This window comes from Phallusia mammillata, chromosome 3, assembly GCF_965637545.1.
Source record: "Phallusia mammillata chromosome 3, kaPhaMamm4.hap1.1, whole genome shotgun sequence".
Classification (NCBI taxonomy): Eukaryota; Metazoa; Chordata; class Ascidiacea; order Phlebobranchia; family Ascidiidae; genus Phallusia; species Phallusia mammillata.
The window spans coordinates 17,643,819-17,662,309 of record NC_137254.1 but is presented as its reverse complement, the minus strand read 5'-3'; the positions used below and the strand labels follow the sequence as shown (position 1 = coordinate 17,662,309).

The 18,491-nt window shown below is 36.9% G+C and overlaps 2 protein-coding genes and 1 long non-coding RNA gene across 3 annotated transcripts; 2 read left to right on the top strand and 1 right to left on the bottom strand.

The window, feature by feature from the left end:
* The first annotated feature begins 724 nt into the window (after positions 1-724).
* On the top strand, positions 725-7,095 carry LOC145219762 (fibrinogen C domain-containing protein 1-like). The gene is made up of 6 exons (XM_080087077.1): positions 725-851; positions 1,385-1,488; positions 1,560-1,656; positions 1,719-1,851; positions 3,086-3,214; positions 6,619-7,095. The coding sequence occupies exons 1-6, from the start codon at positions 725-727 to the stop codon at positions 6,803-6,805; spliced, it is 777 nt and encodes a 258-aa protein (XP_079943203.1). The 3' UTR covers positions 6,806-7,095.
* Positions 7,096-13,338: 6,243 nt separating this feature from the next.
* LOC145220604 (uncharacterized) lies at positions 13,339-14,533 on the bottom strand. The gene is made up of 2 exons (XR_013858233.1): positions 14,327-14,533; positions 13,339-14,237 (listed from the first exon to the last, which is right to left on the bottom strand). It is a non-coding gene; the product is annotated as an uncharacterized LOC145220604 (long non-coding RNA).
* A 1,341-nt stretch (positions 14,534-15,874) lies between these two features.
* LOC145220589 (uncharacterized) lies at positions 15,875-16,962 on the top strand. Its single transcript, XM_080087799.1, has 6 exons — positions 15,875-16,065; positions 16,229-16,289; positions 16,418-16,465; positions 16,529-16,576; positions 16,637-16,693; positions 16,764-16,962. Exons 1-6 carry the CDS (start codon positions 16,030-16,032, stop codon positions 16,946-16,948), a joined length of 435 nt encoding a protein of 144 aa, XP_079943925.1. The 5' UTR covers positions 15,875-16,029; the 3' UTR covers positions 16,949-16,962.
* The last annotated feature ends 1,529 nt before the right edge of the window (positions 16,963-18,491 follow it).

The window sequence follows — 18,491 nt, the reverse complement described above, 5'->3', positions numbered from 1 at the left end:
TTACGTTCAATGTGCGGACTAAACCCCACAATATACCCTTTGTTTTATCCAGAAGGTGTTATTCGTGATACAACAAACGTATTCTGCATGTTTTGTTAAAAGTGGGTTCATTTTGACCACAGGTGTGAAAGAATGTGAAACAAGCATCAGATGCAAAAACATAAACAACGGAAACTTAAACCCCATATTGTTTTTGTTTTTTCTTTGCTTTGCAAAGTTTTAGTACCGTTTATAAATTACCATTAAGAGTATCAATATTTTTTCGGCGTTTTTAGCCTTCGATTAATAGCAAACATGTCTCAAATCACGGAAGTTAAACGAATGTCGTTAATTTGTGACAAGTGCCAAACTTTAAAACGTTTTAAAGTCGCAAATCGGGACCAATCAACCGGGAACTTACGTTATGTTGTTTTTAAACCTTCCCTCTGTTCATAGAACCGAAAGAGAATTTTAATTACATATGGAATTTAAACACAGTCATTCCGGAAACCAAACGCCCTTCCAACCCAATGAGTTTACAATAGGAATTAAAATGAAAAACTTGTGGTACAACGTTCTTAGTTGTAAACCCGGTGAAACATTTTTTTAAGACGGACGGTAACATTTTCAGTTGTTTTGAATCTTTAACATAACCTTCTGAGCTTGTATTATCTACTTGTTTAGCAGAAGAAAAAGTAATTTCACAAACATGTTGTTACAACTGACAGCGATTATGCTGTATTATATGTCACTGGTCAGCGGACAGCGGCAATGCAGTTACGTCACCGTTGCAACATGCGGTGATGACGTCACTGTCACCCCTGGAAACCTGTTGAATGCAAGGGGTGAAAAAGGGGACACAGGGCTGCCAGGTAAGTCGGGACCCAGGGGTATAACCGGTCAGAACGGGGCTACTGGACCACCAGGTCCCAAAGGTGACGCTGGAATGTCTGGTGCACCGGGCCAAAGAGGCGAGGCTGGTCCAAATGGGCCGATAGGTCCAAAAGGTCATAAGGGGGGGGTGTTGGGCCGCCAGGCGAAATGGGTTTACAGGGATATCCTGGCATAAAAGGAGATAAAGGGACTGTTGGACGAAAAGGAGAAGCCTTAAACTTGGAACATTTCAAGCAAGAAACTAGACAAAGATTTCAAGGTAACTGTTATTTAAAAATCTAGAAGTCACTTGTATTGGTGGTGTTTGTGTTTATCGATTTAAGATTTATCTTTTTTGATCATTGTTGGTTTTTGATTTAGAGAATTTCTTAAACGAAAATACCGAACTTTTAGACAAAAAATATGGGAACCTTAAGTCAGCCACAATCTTCAAACACTCATATTGCTTTCAAAATCGGTTTTGCACAATTTGCAGATTTTCTGTTCCATGTGTTTGTGTCATTTTTTTCAGAAATTGAAAATTTTCTTTCTGTCGTCAACTGCTCTACGTCATCAGTAAACGGTTATCAGCTGTTTCCTAGTAAGAAAAGGGCTTTCTGTGAACATGGTTGGACGGTAAACCGAAACAAAGCGAAATAAAAAAACAACAACAGATTTTAATCACAAGTATATTAATTACATGACAGGTTTTTCAACGACGATTCGACGGAAGTGTGGATTTTAACCGAACCTGGCGGGAATATAAAGATGGATTCGGAAACATGGAAGGAGAATTCTGGCTCGGTGAACAAATAATTCGATTTAAACTCGTAAATTGAATTTGATCATTACTTAAAACAAACCAGGTTTGGATGAAATACACAGGATGACGAGTGGACAACACTGCAAATTGTACATAAAGATGAAAGATTTTAATGTCCGAATGGCTTACGCACAGTACAGGTATGATTCCTTTTTCAAAATTAATATGCCCTTATGGTGGCATTAACTCATATTGAAATTTGTTGTGTTAAAACATATCTCCTTTACAACAGAGTGAAACAATAATTGACCTTTGTAACATAATGTAAGTGACAATATGTGTATTGGATTGTCCGGTTCTTAAGGGTAAAAAATTGGCAAACCTGCTCAAAAAAGCGCTAAAATGCATTGGCAAATGAATAATAGTTCTCTGAGAATGTCCATAATTCGCTGTATGATTAAAAAAAACATTTTTAAAAAATATGTATGTTTCGAGCAGCAACAAAAAAGCATTGGTATAGGTGTCACTCTGAAAATGCCCTAAGCCAGGGGTTCTTAACCAGGGGTACATGTACCCCTTGGGGGTACGAAGCACCAAAGTAGGGGGTACGACAGTCAATGTGAAATTATACATTATTTAGGCATATTTGTGAAGAATGCGTAACAAGTTACTTTGTTATGTGTAGTTGATTTTAATTGCCTGATTGTTGGTGTTCTGTAAATTTTGTTGAACTTACAAGACTGTTTTAATGCATGCATTCAACATGTAAGTTGTAAATACACTGAGATTAATTCCCATTATTGTTTGCTTCTGTCGGCCATTGTAGAGAGGGGGTACGAGAAAATATCATGAAAGCTCAAGGGGTACAAGCGCTAAAAAGGTTAAGAAACACTGCCCTAAGCTCACGATTCTGCCTCCTCCTATTTTATAGATTTTAAATCACCTGGCACAAAATAAACACTATTCCACACAGTCATTAATTTTGAAAAAAAAACACTATTTCCACAAGTCATTCATTTTGAAATCCCCACATTTATATTCTGCGTTTCTAAAATGATGCAAAGAAGATAAATCCTTGACCGGTGAAATGCGGCTCATCATTTGACTGCTTGATTACTTGTGTAAAAAAAACATGCAAGTTTTGGAACCCGGCAGCGTAAGTAACTCCTAAGAGCCGACCGTGAACTTGAAAATCAGTCTTCTGGCACCCCGTGTGGTATAGAGTCTAGGGCACAAAAGTTTAGAGTTTTCACACAAATTTCGTGTTTTGGGATAATTTTTTGAAAACAAACAATGAGCTTCATATCAACGATCGTTTACAAATGCCAGCGCTTCACAAAATTTACAATGCACAACTTCCGATACCAATGTAAAATCCAAAGTAGTTTAAATGATATGTGTGCCCTTTAGCAAATGGGACCGACCCATAAGAAATACAAGAAACACCAACAATGTGTTTTGTTTTCGCAGTTCGTTTGCAATCGACGACGAATCTGACAATTATCGTTTACATGTTTCTGGCTACAGTGGAACGGCTGGTGACAGTTTGTCATATCACAACGGAATGCAATTCACCACCAAAGATCGGGATAATGATAGGTAAATACAGTTTATGTAAATAAGTATCGAAATATTTCCGAAATGTCCAATGAACGAGATCATTTTTGTTTCATTGTGACTTTTATACACAGAATTCATACAAACAACAGGACCAAAGACAATGATCAAATCCTTACACCTAAATTTAAGTCATTTGATAGCTAGTTATTGCATGACATTATAACATCATTAGAAGGTCTCTGTGGTGTCACAACCAATAAGCTCATTAGACCGAAAATGTTTTGATGGATTTGCTCTGTTGGTTGAAACACACCATAAACCTAGAAGGGTGGTTTAGCACATAATGTCATTTCACATACACTATAACATATTTTAAAACGTTAATATATATTACCCTTACATATTTTTCATCGGGTCCCCTGCAGTATCCAGTGTTTTTATAACCGTTGTTTATTTCTGCAAGCAAAAACTCATAGGTCCCCACACATGCAAAGTTGTAAATAATGCAACTTCTGGGGTAACCGTCATCAAGTTTGGAGCCATAAGTTGAAACATCTAATCAATATTCTATATGAGGTAGGCGACTAACTATCCGAATCTCATTCAATTTGGCAATTGTAAACTTAACAATCGATACCTAAAAATGACATATTCTACGAATTGTTTAAATTTTATCCAGTTTCGACATTGTTTACAAATGTAACCCATTTTAGGGGTTAGTGGGACTACAGGGTAAAACACATCAATCAGCCCCTCAAAATGGTGTATTCTATAAACTGTCCAAATTTCATCCATTTCGGACACTGTTTAAAATGGTACCCTTCTTAGCGGGCTAATGTTCTGACTGATGGGGTTCCACATCCAAACTAATAAAAAACTAGACCACAATGTCCCTTTTATCCAATTTGACCACTAGAGGTGTTTTGAACAGCATTCGTTAACGCTTCTGATGTTAAAGTCTGTTAAACTGCCATTGCAAATACGTCCACCAAGCACTGTTCGACTCAAAGTGACAAATGTTCTGTTACCTTTATTACAACAGTACTACACAACTTTTGTTTGTGCTGACCAGCAACATACAAAAAGCGTTTTACACTATGGGGGCTAGATGCATACAGGGTTGCCAGATAAAAAATCCTCAAAGGTGCCAAAAACTCCCCAAAAAGCGCCAACCACAACAAAAAAGAGCCAAACAAAATACGTTTAATGCCAAAACTTTTTACAAAACTAGGAAAACGTATATTATACAGCTGTATAGTACAAGTTACTTTATTAGCCGAGCTGTACTTAAAATTTGGTAAGTGGAAAAAGTTGAACGGATGTGCGGGACCGTTTGTCTCTGTGCCGTAACAATAACTCGAAACTTTATTTCCCGAGCCAGTAGCCTGCTGGAAATAAAGTAAGCTCCTAAAACCACATTACCTGGCTGTGAAACGTTGTGTTGTTTAATTTCATTACCAAATATTTACAAAATTATTATATGGTGCCCCATGAAATCAAAACAAACTACTGGCGATAGTGATATTTGCCGTAAACATACGCACGCACCTATTGCCTATTCAGGTTTTTTTCTTTTTACAACGAATAAAAATCCACTGATCTACTGAACAGGGCCTGTTTTACCCTAAACGAACACAATTGGACATTGTCCTGAATTTTTGTAACGGGGTCATTAGGGTTTCGAGATCAAGATCATCACTGCCTTAGTAAAGTTCTTTTAACCAGACAGCATTTGTTTGGCTTGGATTCTTATGATAACTTAAGTGTTTTTCCACTTTCATGCACTTTCGCTTACTGTCGTAAGCTGGTTTCCACTTTTTAAGTAACATTTTTAAACAACTATTTAACTTCGATGCCACTCGCTGTATGTCACTCACGACACAAACATTCGGATTCCCATATTTTTTTTAATGTTTAATCAGAGACTACAATTGTATAGGTTGGCTAGACGGAGCATTCATGACGTGGGCAGTTTTTCAATGAAACGTAACCTTAACCGGCATTGTAAAAACGCAGCTACCAAATCTAACCTACATTTTGCTGGGTAAAAAAGATAACCCTTTGACAAACAATGTCCAAACTTTCATTAGAAATGAAAAAAAACGCCAAAGAAATCACTTGGGTGCCAACCAGTTATATAAACCGCAAAATTTTACAAAAATATCCGCCAAACCGCCAGCTGCAATTTTTGGTGCCAACCACTCTCAAAAACCTAGAAGCCGCGGACCATACGCGGCCTTGAATGTTAGAAAAACCTTAATATTCAAAAACTTTAATACACACCAACCGCGGAATAATATGTGAACCCTGTGAAGTCCAAGTACCTCCCTGGGAGGTCTTTATGTTTTATGTAATAAGATCCAAGTACCTCCCTGGGAGGTCCTTTGTTTGCGCCAGCGTTGACAACTCCAAATACCTCCCTGGGAGGTAAATGTTGCTGATTTCTATAAAATTAAAAGTCTACGCCATATCTTTCCAAACTCCGCGGTCCCTTAAGTGTTTAACAGCGCCATTTTCGTTGACTTTCAAAGAGCTCATGGCTTTACAATCTTACTTGCGTTTTGATCAAGGCTTTTGTGTTTCATGACAAGTGGCAATGAAAGCAATTGTTTGCGCATAATTTCATAAACCGCTCTTAGATCAAATAAATATATTTAGGTGAAATGAATCCTGAAAACTGTAGTGGTAAAAGTGAAAATTAATTTTAGCAGCTTAAGATTTCGTTTTGCTAAGGTGTTTAATTGGCATTGTATTCACCGTGGACTGCGAGTCCTACTCGGGAAAATTACAAAACGTCTGTTATGTAAATAAAATGGTTTGGAAACAACTGTCTTAGGCTTCTGAAACAGTATATGCGGCCCACAAAACTGTCAAGAAATGTTGATTGGCCTTCATAAACGCAAACGTTCCTTATCCCTACGCTAAGCCTATACCATAAACACACAGAACTAAACGGATTTTTAACTTTACGCTCTAATAATCAGACTAAGTTCGCATTATTTCATCACAAGAATAATTGTATCAAAATATTTGAATTTGTAATTTTTGACGTAGATATATGTGTGTGGTTTAAAGTTTCATTAATTTTCCTTTGTTGAACACTCGGCGGGTGAGTAAAACAAAAAATGTGGGTCATATTTGACAATATATTTTTTTTTATTATTTGCTAATGTTCCCGCGGGCGCCGGAAAATTGCCTCGCGGGTTGTGTGTTGGGGAGCCCTGTACTACTAGGGTTATCAGGCCAAACGTAGGAGATCGCACAACATCTCTAAAAGTTTCATCCAAAGCAACCAAAGATTTCATGCCAAAAGTGCATGGACGAACTTTAACAGAGAAAAAAAAAATTAGTGAAATCAAGATGCACGTCCAAAAAAATTCACTATGTGTTTGTGTTATTTGTATCGCGGTTAGGTTTTATTGGAATGTCAAATTGTAACACAGGCATGGTGGAGTCAACTGTGCACTCGAACAAGGTGGTGGTGGATGGTGGTATAAAGGTTGTTTCCATTCTAAACTCAACGCTGAATGGGGAAGATCACGAGTTATTTGGAACAACATGCTCTGGTTGCACTGGAAAGGGGAAAGTGACTCGATTAAAGAATCAACAATCAAGTTCAAATGCGACTAAAATCAACATTCATCTACCCAAGATAAAATACGGACTTTTCTTAATTCTTCCGTACCAGTGACAATTATGTAACCACAATTACTTTGTTGAGTTGTTCAAATTCACACAGTCTACCCACTTATATACAAAGTAATTTAACTCTAAACAGCTTCTAACAATTTAAGTCTACATGTAAATGCTTGCAATGAAAAAGTTGATTTACTTTGTAATTACATTACATGGAACAATATTCAATTGTATTTTGAGTTGTGTGTTTTGGGCAATTAAAAAAGTATAACCAACTGCAGAACCTTTAGGTTGAACAGCATTACATGGAAAAATATTTAATTGTATTTTGAGTTGTGTGTTTTGGGCAATTAAAAAAATATAACCAGCTGCAGAACCTTTAGGTTGAACAGCAAATAAGCAATAGTTTCAAGTAAACACGCACACTTTATAGAACAATGTACTCCAGGCATTAAGAACGACTAATACAAGAAGATTTAGATTAATTTTTAAATTACTGCGTCGCCAATTATTATCAAACAAATATTAAGCCGCCTTCTGTTGGTCAGTTTGTTCTGGGAATATTTAAAATGGGTTAAAAAATGAATGATGAGTCACCTTTGCTCATTCGTTTTCCTCGGTAACGGTGGTTGAGAAATGAATTGTCAAACTGTTGCCTTGGCAACATTCATGGAAACAAGGATTATTATCCGATGTCAGGATTACCTCGTTTTTATTATGTTGTCCTGGTAACGAAGAATAAACAAGATTTCTCACTCGGTCGCCATGACAACTGTCATGTTTAATCACAGTATAGTCACGGCTGGCAATTTCAACAAATACTAAAACATGCAAATATTAGGCACACACAAAATTATTATCCATAGCATTTTTAATAATATAAAAACTGACAAGCTGCAGACAGTGCACACTGTTTCGACCTATAAGGTCTCATCAGTGCAGCTGCCATCCAACGGCACTCCAGTTTGTTGGGACCAACAGGGTAAAAACCCGTGACTCGCCTATTCTGTGCGATGCCACAACTGGACATACACCACATAGGAAACTGATTCACAATGGCCAAGCAACTGCTTGGGAACCAAAGTGAAGTCGGCTCAGTGTCACAGTGTCAATGTAAAAGCATCGAGCCAATAAATGATAAGCTGCAGACAGAGCACACTGTCTCGACCTATAAGGTCTCATCAGCGCAGCTGGTGACAAGAAATCGGCCGTATTGGCTAGTGTAGCCATCCGACGGCGCTCCAGTTAGGTTGGTCTTAATTTTGCCACTGGTACCGAAAGAACAAATTATTGCTGCAGTGGAGAAAGGAATTTGGCAGCAACCAGCGCACATTAAAACAATCATTCAAGGCAAACTTGCAAACTGCCTCCGCACACACAGAATGGGTCAAAGCAACCTCAGTAACACCAGAGACTACTAAGCAGAGACTGCACGCTGTCCATTTAGCGACGACATAAATGGGGCGATATCTTTGCCGATACGCAATGGATCGAACTAAAATTTTGTACATAAGTTTGAATTAATTATTCTGATTTTTAGGTAATCTGATACATATTAAACTTCTTTTGTGTTTTAAAAATAAAAATGTTCTCTGCAAGTATTAAGATCGGTTCCGCTTGAACGCGACCAGTAAGATTTTAGCGTTTACAATGGAAAAGGATAGGAAAAAGTGGTGTTGTCGTCTGTTTTTTCGTGTTTACGTGAAGCGTAGGCTTTTAAATCAGATATTAATGGTTGTTAAACAAACTAGAATACTTTTTGAAAGATCTAAAGGTAAAACACCCATCCGGCCCATTGAAATACAGGCCCAAGATAGTGGTAGAAAGCGAGATTTCTGATATGACCACATGTGTTTAGTCAAAATTAGCTATAGGTTAGTTTTAATTGTGCTGCAGGTTTTTGTCGACAGCTCTCTCCTATACTAAGAATGTATTAACTGAAATGCACTGCTCCCAGACGATTTATTTGTCTTAATATTCTTGAACTGAACTTAAAAGGGCTGTGGTAAAACGTTTCTTTTGAAACTAATGTTGTGGTAATTTTTTTCTAGAATACAGTGACTGGTAAAAGGTTGTTGATAGGCTCTAGGTTAAGAAGATGGAGTTCGTCACCACAGCAACATGCTTAAACTCATCAAATGTGAAACCAAGACACAAGTTTATTTCTGTTTTTGTGCTAAAGTCTTTTTAAAAATGTCATTAAAATATGAAGTAAACATCTACCAATGTATTCAAAACAATATGATCCATCATTAAATTTATTTTGTACATTGACACAAGCAAGATCAACATATACTATTAGCCAAATTTGTTTGATTTGTATGCACCTTGCTACTTCAAAGTTCAGAGATAGACAATACCAAAGTGTATCTTTTATACTTTTTTATATTTGCTGCAAAACAATACATTTGTTTACTAAGTGGTATTTATGTGAAGGCTTAACAGAAGAAGATTTTAGCTGGTAGAGAAAATAAAATTACATGCAGATGCAGTGGTTGCTTTGTCAATTTTACCACATGAACACAAATAAAAATGACTTTGACTCATGCAAATGAAAATGTCACAACTCAAAGATAAACAATAGATGAAATATATGACTGAACAATGTACAAAAATTTAAAAAAAATTGCTTTAATGGTGGAATAAACAAAAAACACATAAAAAAGTAGGCAGTTGATTTGAAAACAGTCCAGCTTCAATTGTATTTTAAATGCAATACCATAAAGCTTGTCAAATGCCTCAAAAATTATATGTTAAAACTAATGGCAATATCGATTAAATAATGCATGATACTATTTCCAGTTTCATCCTGATCATCAAACTAAAATATCTGGGGTCAACACCTATGAGATTGGATAGTTTAAGCTGCAAAAACAACATCTAAAATCACTTTTGTGTAAAAATGTTAAATTGATAAAACAACACAACTTCCAGAACAAAAAGCAAAATGACAAAATTGATTGCATTTTAAATGTGTAAGGCCTGGCATGGTCTTTTTTTGATAATGACTGATTTTAAAATTTAGTGCCATTCCTTCGGGAACATATGCTGTTTCCAGTTTCATCCTGATAATCATCAAAATAATATATCTAGAATCAACACCTATGAGGTTGGTTAGTTTCAACTGCTTGAATTGATATTAAAAAAACAAGTACCAGAACAAAAGGCAAGATGATAAAATTTATTGCACTATGTGTTGGGCATAGCATTGGTCTTTATTTATACATGACAGATTTTAAAATTTAGTTACATTCTTTTGAGAACATTTGTTACTGCCAGCAATTCATATTACATCTCTTTTCGCAACTATAATCTATAGATGTTGGCAATGGTTGATTTTTCGTCATACATGCACAACCGAAAATTTGGTACATTCAATCAAATTTCGTACATTCAATCGCCATCTATGCCTTTTTTTCCGCCTGCGGAAAGTTTCTTTCTTCAATATGTTTTCAGAAGTAGTCAAGTTGATGTACCAATCAATAAAATTTAATTCAAAAGCCTACGCTTTACGTAAACAAGAAAAAACAGACGACAACACAACTTTTTCCTATCCTTTTCCATTGTAAACGCCGCAATCTTACTGGTCGCGTTCAAGCGGAACCGATCTTAATAAAAATCGCAGTGTGCAGTCTCTGCTTAGTAGTCTCTGGTAACACCCAGGGCCGGATTAACACCATTAGAGGCCCTAAGCACTAAAACAATTTGGTGCCCCTTACATCATTTTTAATTCGAAATGTAAACGAAAAAAAGCACGAAACAAAATTATTCATCGAGATCAGTCAGCTTTGCAGTTTTGAGAGCTAATTCCAAAGCATTCTCTTCTTTCTTTTTTGATAGTTTTTTTTTTGCTCCACTTAACTGTACTCGGTTCATTGTGGGTTGCCATACGTCAGGATTTTCCCTGATATGTCAGGGAATTTAGTGTTTAAATCTGCGTCAGGGAGAAATGTTAAAATGTACTTAAAAGTCAAGAATTTAAGAGAACAAAATATATGCTATGAAATTAATGTGCCAAGGGAAAAAAGTTTCTATCCTATACCTTGAAGCTAAAGAGGTAAACTAGCGGCGCACAGGTTAACGCACATGGTTACTGTTTCGTTTTGCAGTGTGTGTGCGCGCGTAACAATACCTGCGTTAAATAAAATCCGCGTTTCAAGAAAACACAGCATTCGATGCTACGTGGGAACGTGGGAAGTTTCATTTGCTTTAACTGTGTATCTAATATGCAAGGAACTAACTAACAACATAAAGTCGAATGTCGTGGGACAGAAAAACGTTTTCACAGTGGCATTTTATTTCAAATTTAAAAAGGTCTTTGTGACTCCCAGTGTTTTGTTTTTTTTTCTATGTGAAATTGGTCCGAACGGTTTTTAGGGTGGTAAAGGTTGGCGACCCGTGATACATGTGCTTATTGTTTTAACGATAGTAAGAGTAGTGAGCTTAGCCTAATAAACTTAACTAAACAGAAGCCTACGCAGAAGTTAATTGGCAAGGATCAGAGTATACCTTTTTTCGTGTCGCCGTCCGTGTGACTTTCGAATATTCAAAATTTATTCCGCAATAGAAGTGTTCGGATCGGAAAATGATCAACGCAGCGGTTCTTAAACTAGGGTCCGGGGTCCATGAGGCAGTTTTGCGGGGACCGCGAAAAGGTGGAAGTAATTCTATATTCTTATTTGGCGTCAGTTTGTGCAACTGAATAAGTTTAAATCAAAATGAAAGTGAGAATCGACCGTCTCCATTGCCAAACAATAGGCTATATTGCATGACAACTAACAAAATGCAATTGTTCGCGAAGAACTGTTTTTGTCTTGTCTGTGATGTCAGATTAGGATCATTGTTATGCGCAATTTTGCATAAATAGCTAATCATGCAATCAACCTTCGTTTTTCTGAAATACACATTCGATCAGGCTTAAGTACCGCGAGCCCTCGAAATAATGGCAAAGAGACCGTTTAGAAAAAATAATGAAAGAATTTGAGAAAAACTGGGTTAACGCAATCGAGATAAATTTTGTCAGGGATTGTGTATCATAAAATATGGCAACCCTAGTATAGCTTCACATATTTTTAGAGTAATTAAGAAATACTCCATAACTCAAACAAAAACGCCTAACTTTGCTGCCTTTTTGCGTCATGTTTAATTTACGTTTGCCACATACGCGAATATGTTTTCAAACAGCATGCTATTAACTATAAGCATTGCCTCAGTGTCTTGACTTTTTTAGGTTTTAACAAACAGAACAACGCAACGTTGTTACGTCATATAGCACGCAATCAATCTCTTTAGTCAGTTATTTATTTTCAATTTCTCGCTTTATAAACAGAACTTACTCATTTTCATTACATTTTGAATAAGTTATATTTTTTGTTAGATTTAATAATTTACCTAGAAACCATTCTGTGGTGCCCCTCCTTTACTTGATGCCCTAAGCACGTGTTTATATTGCTTATAGGTTAATCCAGCACTGGTAACACCAAGCACCAAGCGATCCGAAGTTTGAGGTCAAATGGAAATATCTCGATCTTGCCCGCAGACAAAGGTAACTGTATTGTCATCATGAACTGCCCAGATTACGACAAGAAAATGTCAGACTTATTACTGGATACTTCGACTTACAAGCGTTTAAAGCGTGATCCAACACGTAAGTCGGAACGCATCCTCAATAAGTTTGTGTGGAAATTACACACAGAGACACGATGCATTTCTGAAGCCACATTCCATCAACTGCATAGCACGGACGGCTCCGCCCCGCGAACAAGGGAGAAATCAGGCTCGGGTTGCGTCGCTTGACGGTTTTGACGAAGTCAATTCGACCTGCTATCAGTTCCAGGGCTGTTTTTTTCATCGTTTCCCGTTGCTGGGTCCAGGGACGCTTCAAAGATCTCGAAGAAGCGGCCAAGATCCGAGAGGCTACGGCTGAGAAGACATGCATTTTTGCGTGAGGTCGGCTACAGGGTTATTAACTTTTGAAAGTGCCAGTGGCGGAGGAAGAAGCTCTTCAACAAAGTGGTTCGCTTCATGTCCAACCACCTGCCACACCTCCAAACGTCGACCCAGCAAAGCGTGTTGTCAGCGATTGGAGCCAGAAATATTTTCGGGTTTGTCGAGTGTAAAATATCACTCCCACCAGAAAAGTACGAGGAGTATTTTTAGGAATTTTCACCGATATCCAAAAATATCGAACTTGGCGCGACGACAATGATATAATGCGGGGGAAGACCGCAATATCATGTCTTCAAATCATCGCTGTCTATGGCGAAACGACCCTTCTGGCAAGCGTTTTTTTTTAGATCGGCAGCGATAGAAGTAGGAAAAACGTGAACAGTACCTTGAACAACAATTACGCCTTAAGTCAAGCGGTTGTGAATTTCCTGGTGTGGAGTCTTGCTATCCAAACCACAAACACAACCTAGAACTTTTTATTCTGCAAATGGATGTACAGTAAAATACCCTATGTGTGATATCTAAACATGTGGTGGCCTATCTGAAAAAGTCACCCAAGCCGTTTCCGCCTATTCCAGTGCCGAAACAAGCACGAAAATGCATTTAACAATATTTAAAAAATGCTGCTTTTTCTCCAAACCAATTACAGTGAGAAACAAATAAGCCAGTATATTTTTATAAAACATGACGTTTTGACCGCAACTTGTGTCATTCTCAAATAAATGTGTGTAAAACCAGTAAAAGCAGCAAAAAAGGGGCGAGAAAAAAGCACAAATACTGTACAATGATGACAAAGTACTAGGTTTGCCAATTAAAGTGATCACAGGCAACAAGGCGTTATTTGATTCTGTACATTCTTCTAAACAAGTGCCTCGAGGACAAGCGGCTAAGAATTGACATTGGCTCAATTCGAGAAATGGTGTTTACCAAGAAGTGTGTCAATATTCAGTGGACATCAACAGAAGAACAATTAGCGGACTGCCAGATTAAAAAACTTGTTGTTGTACTGAAAAGGGGTTAACTACTCAAAAAATAAAAATAAAAGTTTGTTATAATAAATTGTATGTACCCTTTAAATGGGCATACCTTTAACTGTATGCATCAGTGATTTTATTTTATGCGATGCTTCATTGATTTTGAAAGTTTGTCAAATGTTTCATCTTAGACTTAGATCTTGACCTTGTGTTAGTGTTCAGCTGTAGTTGGTGTGTGCAGTTGTCTATAACAAATGCTTGCGTTACTTTTAGACCGGGGCAAGTTTACCCCCTGTCAAAAAGACGATATCATTCACAACCTGTGTAGGTTTCAGAATTGTCTCCGATATCTAAAGAAAGTCAAGGTTTTGGAGGACACAGACTAACAACAGGATACATCCCACCTCAGCCATCACTCCCGCCATGTATGGGTTGCCCAAGGTACACAAACCCAGTTAACCAATGAGGCCCATTTTGGCATCGTATGGCAGTTTCAGTTTTTCCTTTAAAAGTAAAATAAAGTCTATTCATGTTTTTTTTGCTGTTATTCTTGGTCGTGCAAAACTTGTTTATAATCTGCTGATTGACTTACAAGAATGCTCGAAAGATTAGAAAAAAATCCCTTGCTGGATTTCTTCCTGTGAAGTTTGATTTCTATGATTCCCATCACAGCCCACGCCTTTGGTCAAATCCTCCCGAAATTCATTGGATGCGTTTAGAGTCTAAATCTTAACAGCTGCAACCTCAACTCAGAATCACAGAAGATGATTTGTAAAAAAATTGAAATCTCGCACGTAGTTTGGTCTAAAAAAATGGAAAATCAGTGACATAATTACCATAGAAATCCGATTTGGCCTTAATATATTTCCGACAAATGATCATCAAATCTTGGGCATATGTAAGAACTTAATCTGAGTTACAACAAGTTTGGAGACACCAGAGGGAAATGCGGGATTTTTGGGACTGGTTTGAAAGTTTTATGAGAAAATCAAACACCTCGAAACGCCGGTAAGAGTTTTTAATGACAATAAAACCGTGGAAGTAAATAAAGTTAAAGTAACAAATTAATGCTACAACTACATCACGTGACACTTCAAACATAGAAGTCAGTCTTGCCAATTTAATTTTTACAACAAATAATCTTGCTCAGATGAAATTTACTAACACATCGACTGTCATATATGTGTTCACAAAAACGAAAACATGAGGCCAAATATTTTTCTTTGCATAGTATTGAATTTAAATAACAAATATTAGTCATCTATTTTGCAGTCAAACAATTTAACTCCCGTAGATACTTTTAAATGTTTTGTCAACGAAGAAATAATGAATATGCTTGTCATACAGACGAACCTGTACAGTTATAAAAATAAACTAACTCGTAAATGTAGTCACGCAAAATAGGTACCGAAATAAAGAAAAGAAACATTAAGCCTCTTTACATGGACGAATTAAGCGAGTTAACTCGCAAAGTTAACCCGCATATTTTGACGCACGGTTTGCGTCGCTACGGTTGACCGATTTTTAGCGGGCTAGCAGGCGGCAACGATAACCCGCCCGTCGACGGTAGGTTACGCGCATAGATACCGGGTTAGTGATTGGGTGGTGAGTGGTGAATCTAACTGTGTCTTTTTGGGGGAAGCAGATACAGGTTGTAGCTAATAGTGGAATTAATAATGGAACCTGAAAGCCAAAAAAGAGCGACCTGGAGCTCAAGTGACATCAATTGCCTGATAGATTTAGTACAGGAAAGCAGGGTTCTTCAAAAAATTGATGGAAGAACACAAAGAAACAAAGTTATTTTTCAAAATTTAGCCAAACAAATGGAGCAGTTTAATATGTTTTACACGTGGTTAGTATAACAAAAATAAAACAATTGAATACAAAGTCCCAGGAGACAAAAAAACTTAAAAGTTAGACTGAGCGTTTAGCTTAATGAAGTGTCATTTATTGAGCTAGTCTGTTAGGTTTTATGTTTGGTGATTGATTTAGAATGCATTAAATATATCATTGCAGTTATGTTTAAGATTTGATTTTTCTTGTTAATCTCCTAAATTCATTAAATTGAACTACATGATAGTTAAGAAACATGTAAGGTAGCTAGTAAAGCATGTAGACAAAGTGATTTGTTCTATGCATAATGTTAAGTTTCCTCTTTATATTCCTTTTAAAGTCTTTCCTTTTTACTCAAGGGAGCAAATTCGTGAGAAGTGGAAAAATCTCAAAAAAGCATACAATAAAATCAAAATAACTTTAAACACTTCTGGTGCTTCCCAGTGGGAGTTTTACGCAAAAATGAATTCACTATTTCAACACAGACCAACAGCAAAGGTTCATATTTTTTATACATTACATTTTTGTTGCTGCAAGCTAAAGTTTAATTACATTACAGTACCTTTATGGTACATTTTACTGTGGTGGATACTTTATTAGAGTAATACTCGTGTATAGGCAGGCCAAGTCCAAATAAGAGAGTGTTTTTTTAACTATTCAGGCAATGTGTAGCAGTGGGGTGGATTCACTTGCCGGACCAAGTAAAGCAAAAGATGCAGATGGTAAGACTTCAAGCTGATACACATTTATTGATGTATATTACCTTCTAAACATTACATGTAAATTCTACTGCATGAGTTAGGGACACTTGGTAACTCAGTTTAGTCTCATACTTTCTTAATAAATGCAGATGATACAGTAGGAGATGAAACAGGAATTGACACACCTGAACCTGAAGGTATTGCTTAACAGTACATCTTGATTTTTAGCAATTAAAATGTTTGGTATGTTTATTTTGCAGCAAGTATTGATAACCCTGTTGCAGAACCACAGACTTCACAGAGTGCAGGTAGCAAACGAACTTAAATCTTAAAAATTAACTTTTACCTTTAATTGTTTCAACTTTTAGATGCAGAACCAAACCCTAGAACCAAACAGCCACCACGAAAAAAACGCCGTGCAAATCGTGAGTGCATTGTCATTAACTAGTTTAGCAAAACCTACACCATGTCAGTATTTGTATTTGTGTGTTCCAGAATCATCTGAAGATGTATCCTTCTCTACATTTGTAAAGGTTTACAATGATAATTGTGAAAAGGATCTCCAGCTGATGAGAGAAATAATGGCCGAAATAAGAAGTGACTTCGCAAGTGGTGTGGCTGAACTTACTAAGTCTATGGTTGTTGAGGTACTCAGTGACTCAACTATACCTGAAGAATAAAATTCACAAAACAATGTATGTGTACAGCACTTTTGTTAACATAACAAAGCAGGTCATTTTAAGGAAGCGGCTAGATTCACGCAATGGCAAAGATTTTACAACATGTGACAGCAAAGCATTTCTGCATAGGATACCATCTTGGTCTGCAGCATCACATGGACGACTAACTGGCTGCTGAGGCACAACAGTAGTGACTTGCAGTCGACCCACAGTATCAGCAATGGGCACATTTAAATCTTCACACATGTTATGTAATATGCAGCAAGCCCCAATGATTTTTGGAGCAAAAGTTATATCACACTTAATTTTTCTTAAAATACGCCATCGTGCCTTTAGTTTTCCAAATGCATTTTCAACTGCTATTCGTGCACTGCTGTGATAGCAGTTAAAAGATTCCTTTTCTGCTGAAAGATTTGTACCAATAAATGGCTTAATTAACCAGGAAAGCAGTGGGTATGTTGGATCACCAAGGATTAATAATGGCACACGGAATCCCTCAATTACAATAGGGACCTTTGAACAAAAAAACAAAACAATCAAAACCTCAGTTTATTACTAAAACACCATGGGTATCAAATACCAACCTGTGGAAGCATATTGGAATTTTTAAACAATCCAGAGTTCTTGAAGACTGTAGCATCGTGGCAACTTCCTGGCATTTTTACAGAAATGTTTCTGAAACTGAAAAAAATCGAGTGACCTCATGTACACAAATAAAACATAACTTTACTTACCAGTACATGTCATCCACAACACCCTGCAGAATCAAAGAATCCCAACCTTTTCTGTTGGTGTAATCCTTTTTTCCTTTAACTGGAGCAGTTACTGCTATGTGGCTACCATCAATACAGCCCATTACCTAGGAACAAAGAGCAATTATATACACCCTGCAAATTTAAAACATATTTTCTCATACCTGAGGAAAGTGTGACTTTTCCTCGAACCTTGTGGCTATTTCTTGGGCCTCTTCATTGTCAGGCATAAATATGTGATTTGTTATATGTTTTACGAGGGCATTACACAACCTGATATAAAAGCAAGTTTTTAGTTGTTTTAGACAAGAATATAATTCTCACAACTTACCACAATAGACAGTTATGTACAGAAGCTTCGCTAACTCCAAACAGTTCACCTATGGTTCTGTACTCAGCAGAGGATGCAAGCCTGTATAATCCGATGGCAACACGCTTTTTTGTATCAATTGGTTGTCTAACAGCAAACTCGTCTGAAAAATACAACAGTACAGAAAAAAAAAAAAAAATTGTTAACTAACCAGGTTTCATTTCATTCCAGACCAATCCAACTAATCGTTCAAAGTCATCTTTGCGCATTCTAAAATGTTTTATCCACTGGGAATCATCAAAATTCCTATAAAACATTTTAGACCTATAACCTAAGAAATAGTCAGCAGTGAAATGCATAGTACCTTGGTAACATCCAAATTCTTTTAAACTTTTTCTGTGCCTGATTAGATTTTGTTTTTGATAAAACTGCAAACAAAACCCTTCTTGATCTTTGACGTTTTTGAAAATAAGAAAAAACT

Excerpts from the sequence above, each read along its gene's own strand:
- LOC145219762 (XM_080087077.1), top strand. The coding sequence starts at position 725 with ATGTCACTGGTCAGCGGACAGCGGCAATGCAGTTACGTCACCGTTGCA. Across the intron at positions 1,489-1,559 it reads TCTGTGAACATGGTTGGACG|GTTTTTCAACGACGATTCGA; the intron begins GTAAACCGAAAC and ends ATTACATGACAG. Across the intron at positions 3,215-6,618 it reads AAAGATCGGGATAATGATAG|GCATGGTGGAGTCAACTGTG; the intron begins GTAAATACAGTT and ends ATTGTAACACAG.
- LOC145220589 (XM_080087799.1), top strand. The coding sequence starts at position 16,030 with ATGAATTCACTATTTCAACACAGACCAACAGCAAAG. Across the intron at positions 16,577-16,636 it reads ACAGACTTCACAGAGTGCAG|ATGCAGAACCAAACCCTAGA; the intron begins GTAGCAAACGAA and ends TTCAACTTTTAG. Across the intron at positions 16,694-16,763 it reads AAAAAAACGCCGTGCAAATC|AATCATCTGAAGATGTATCC; the intron begins GTGAGTGCATTG and ends TGTGTGTTCCAG.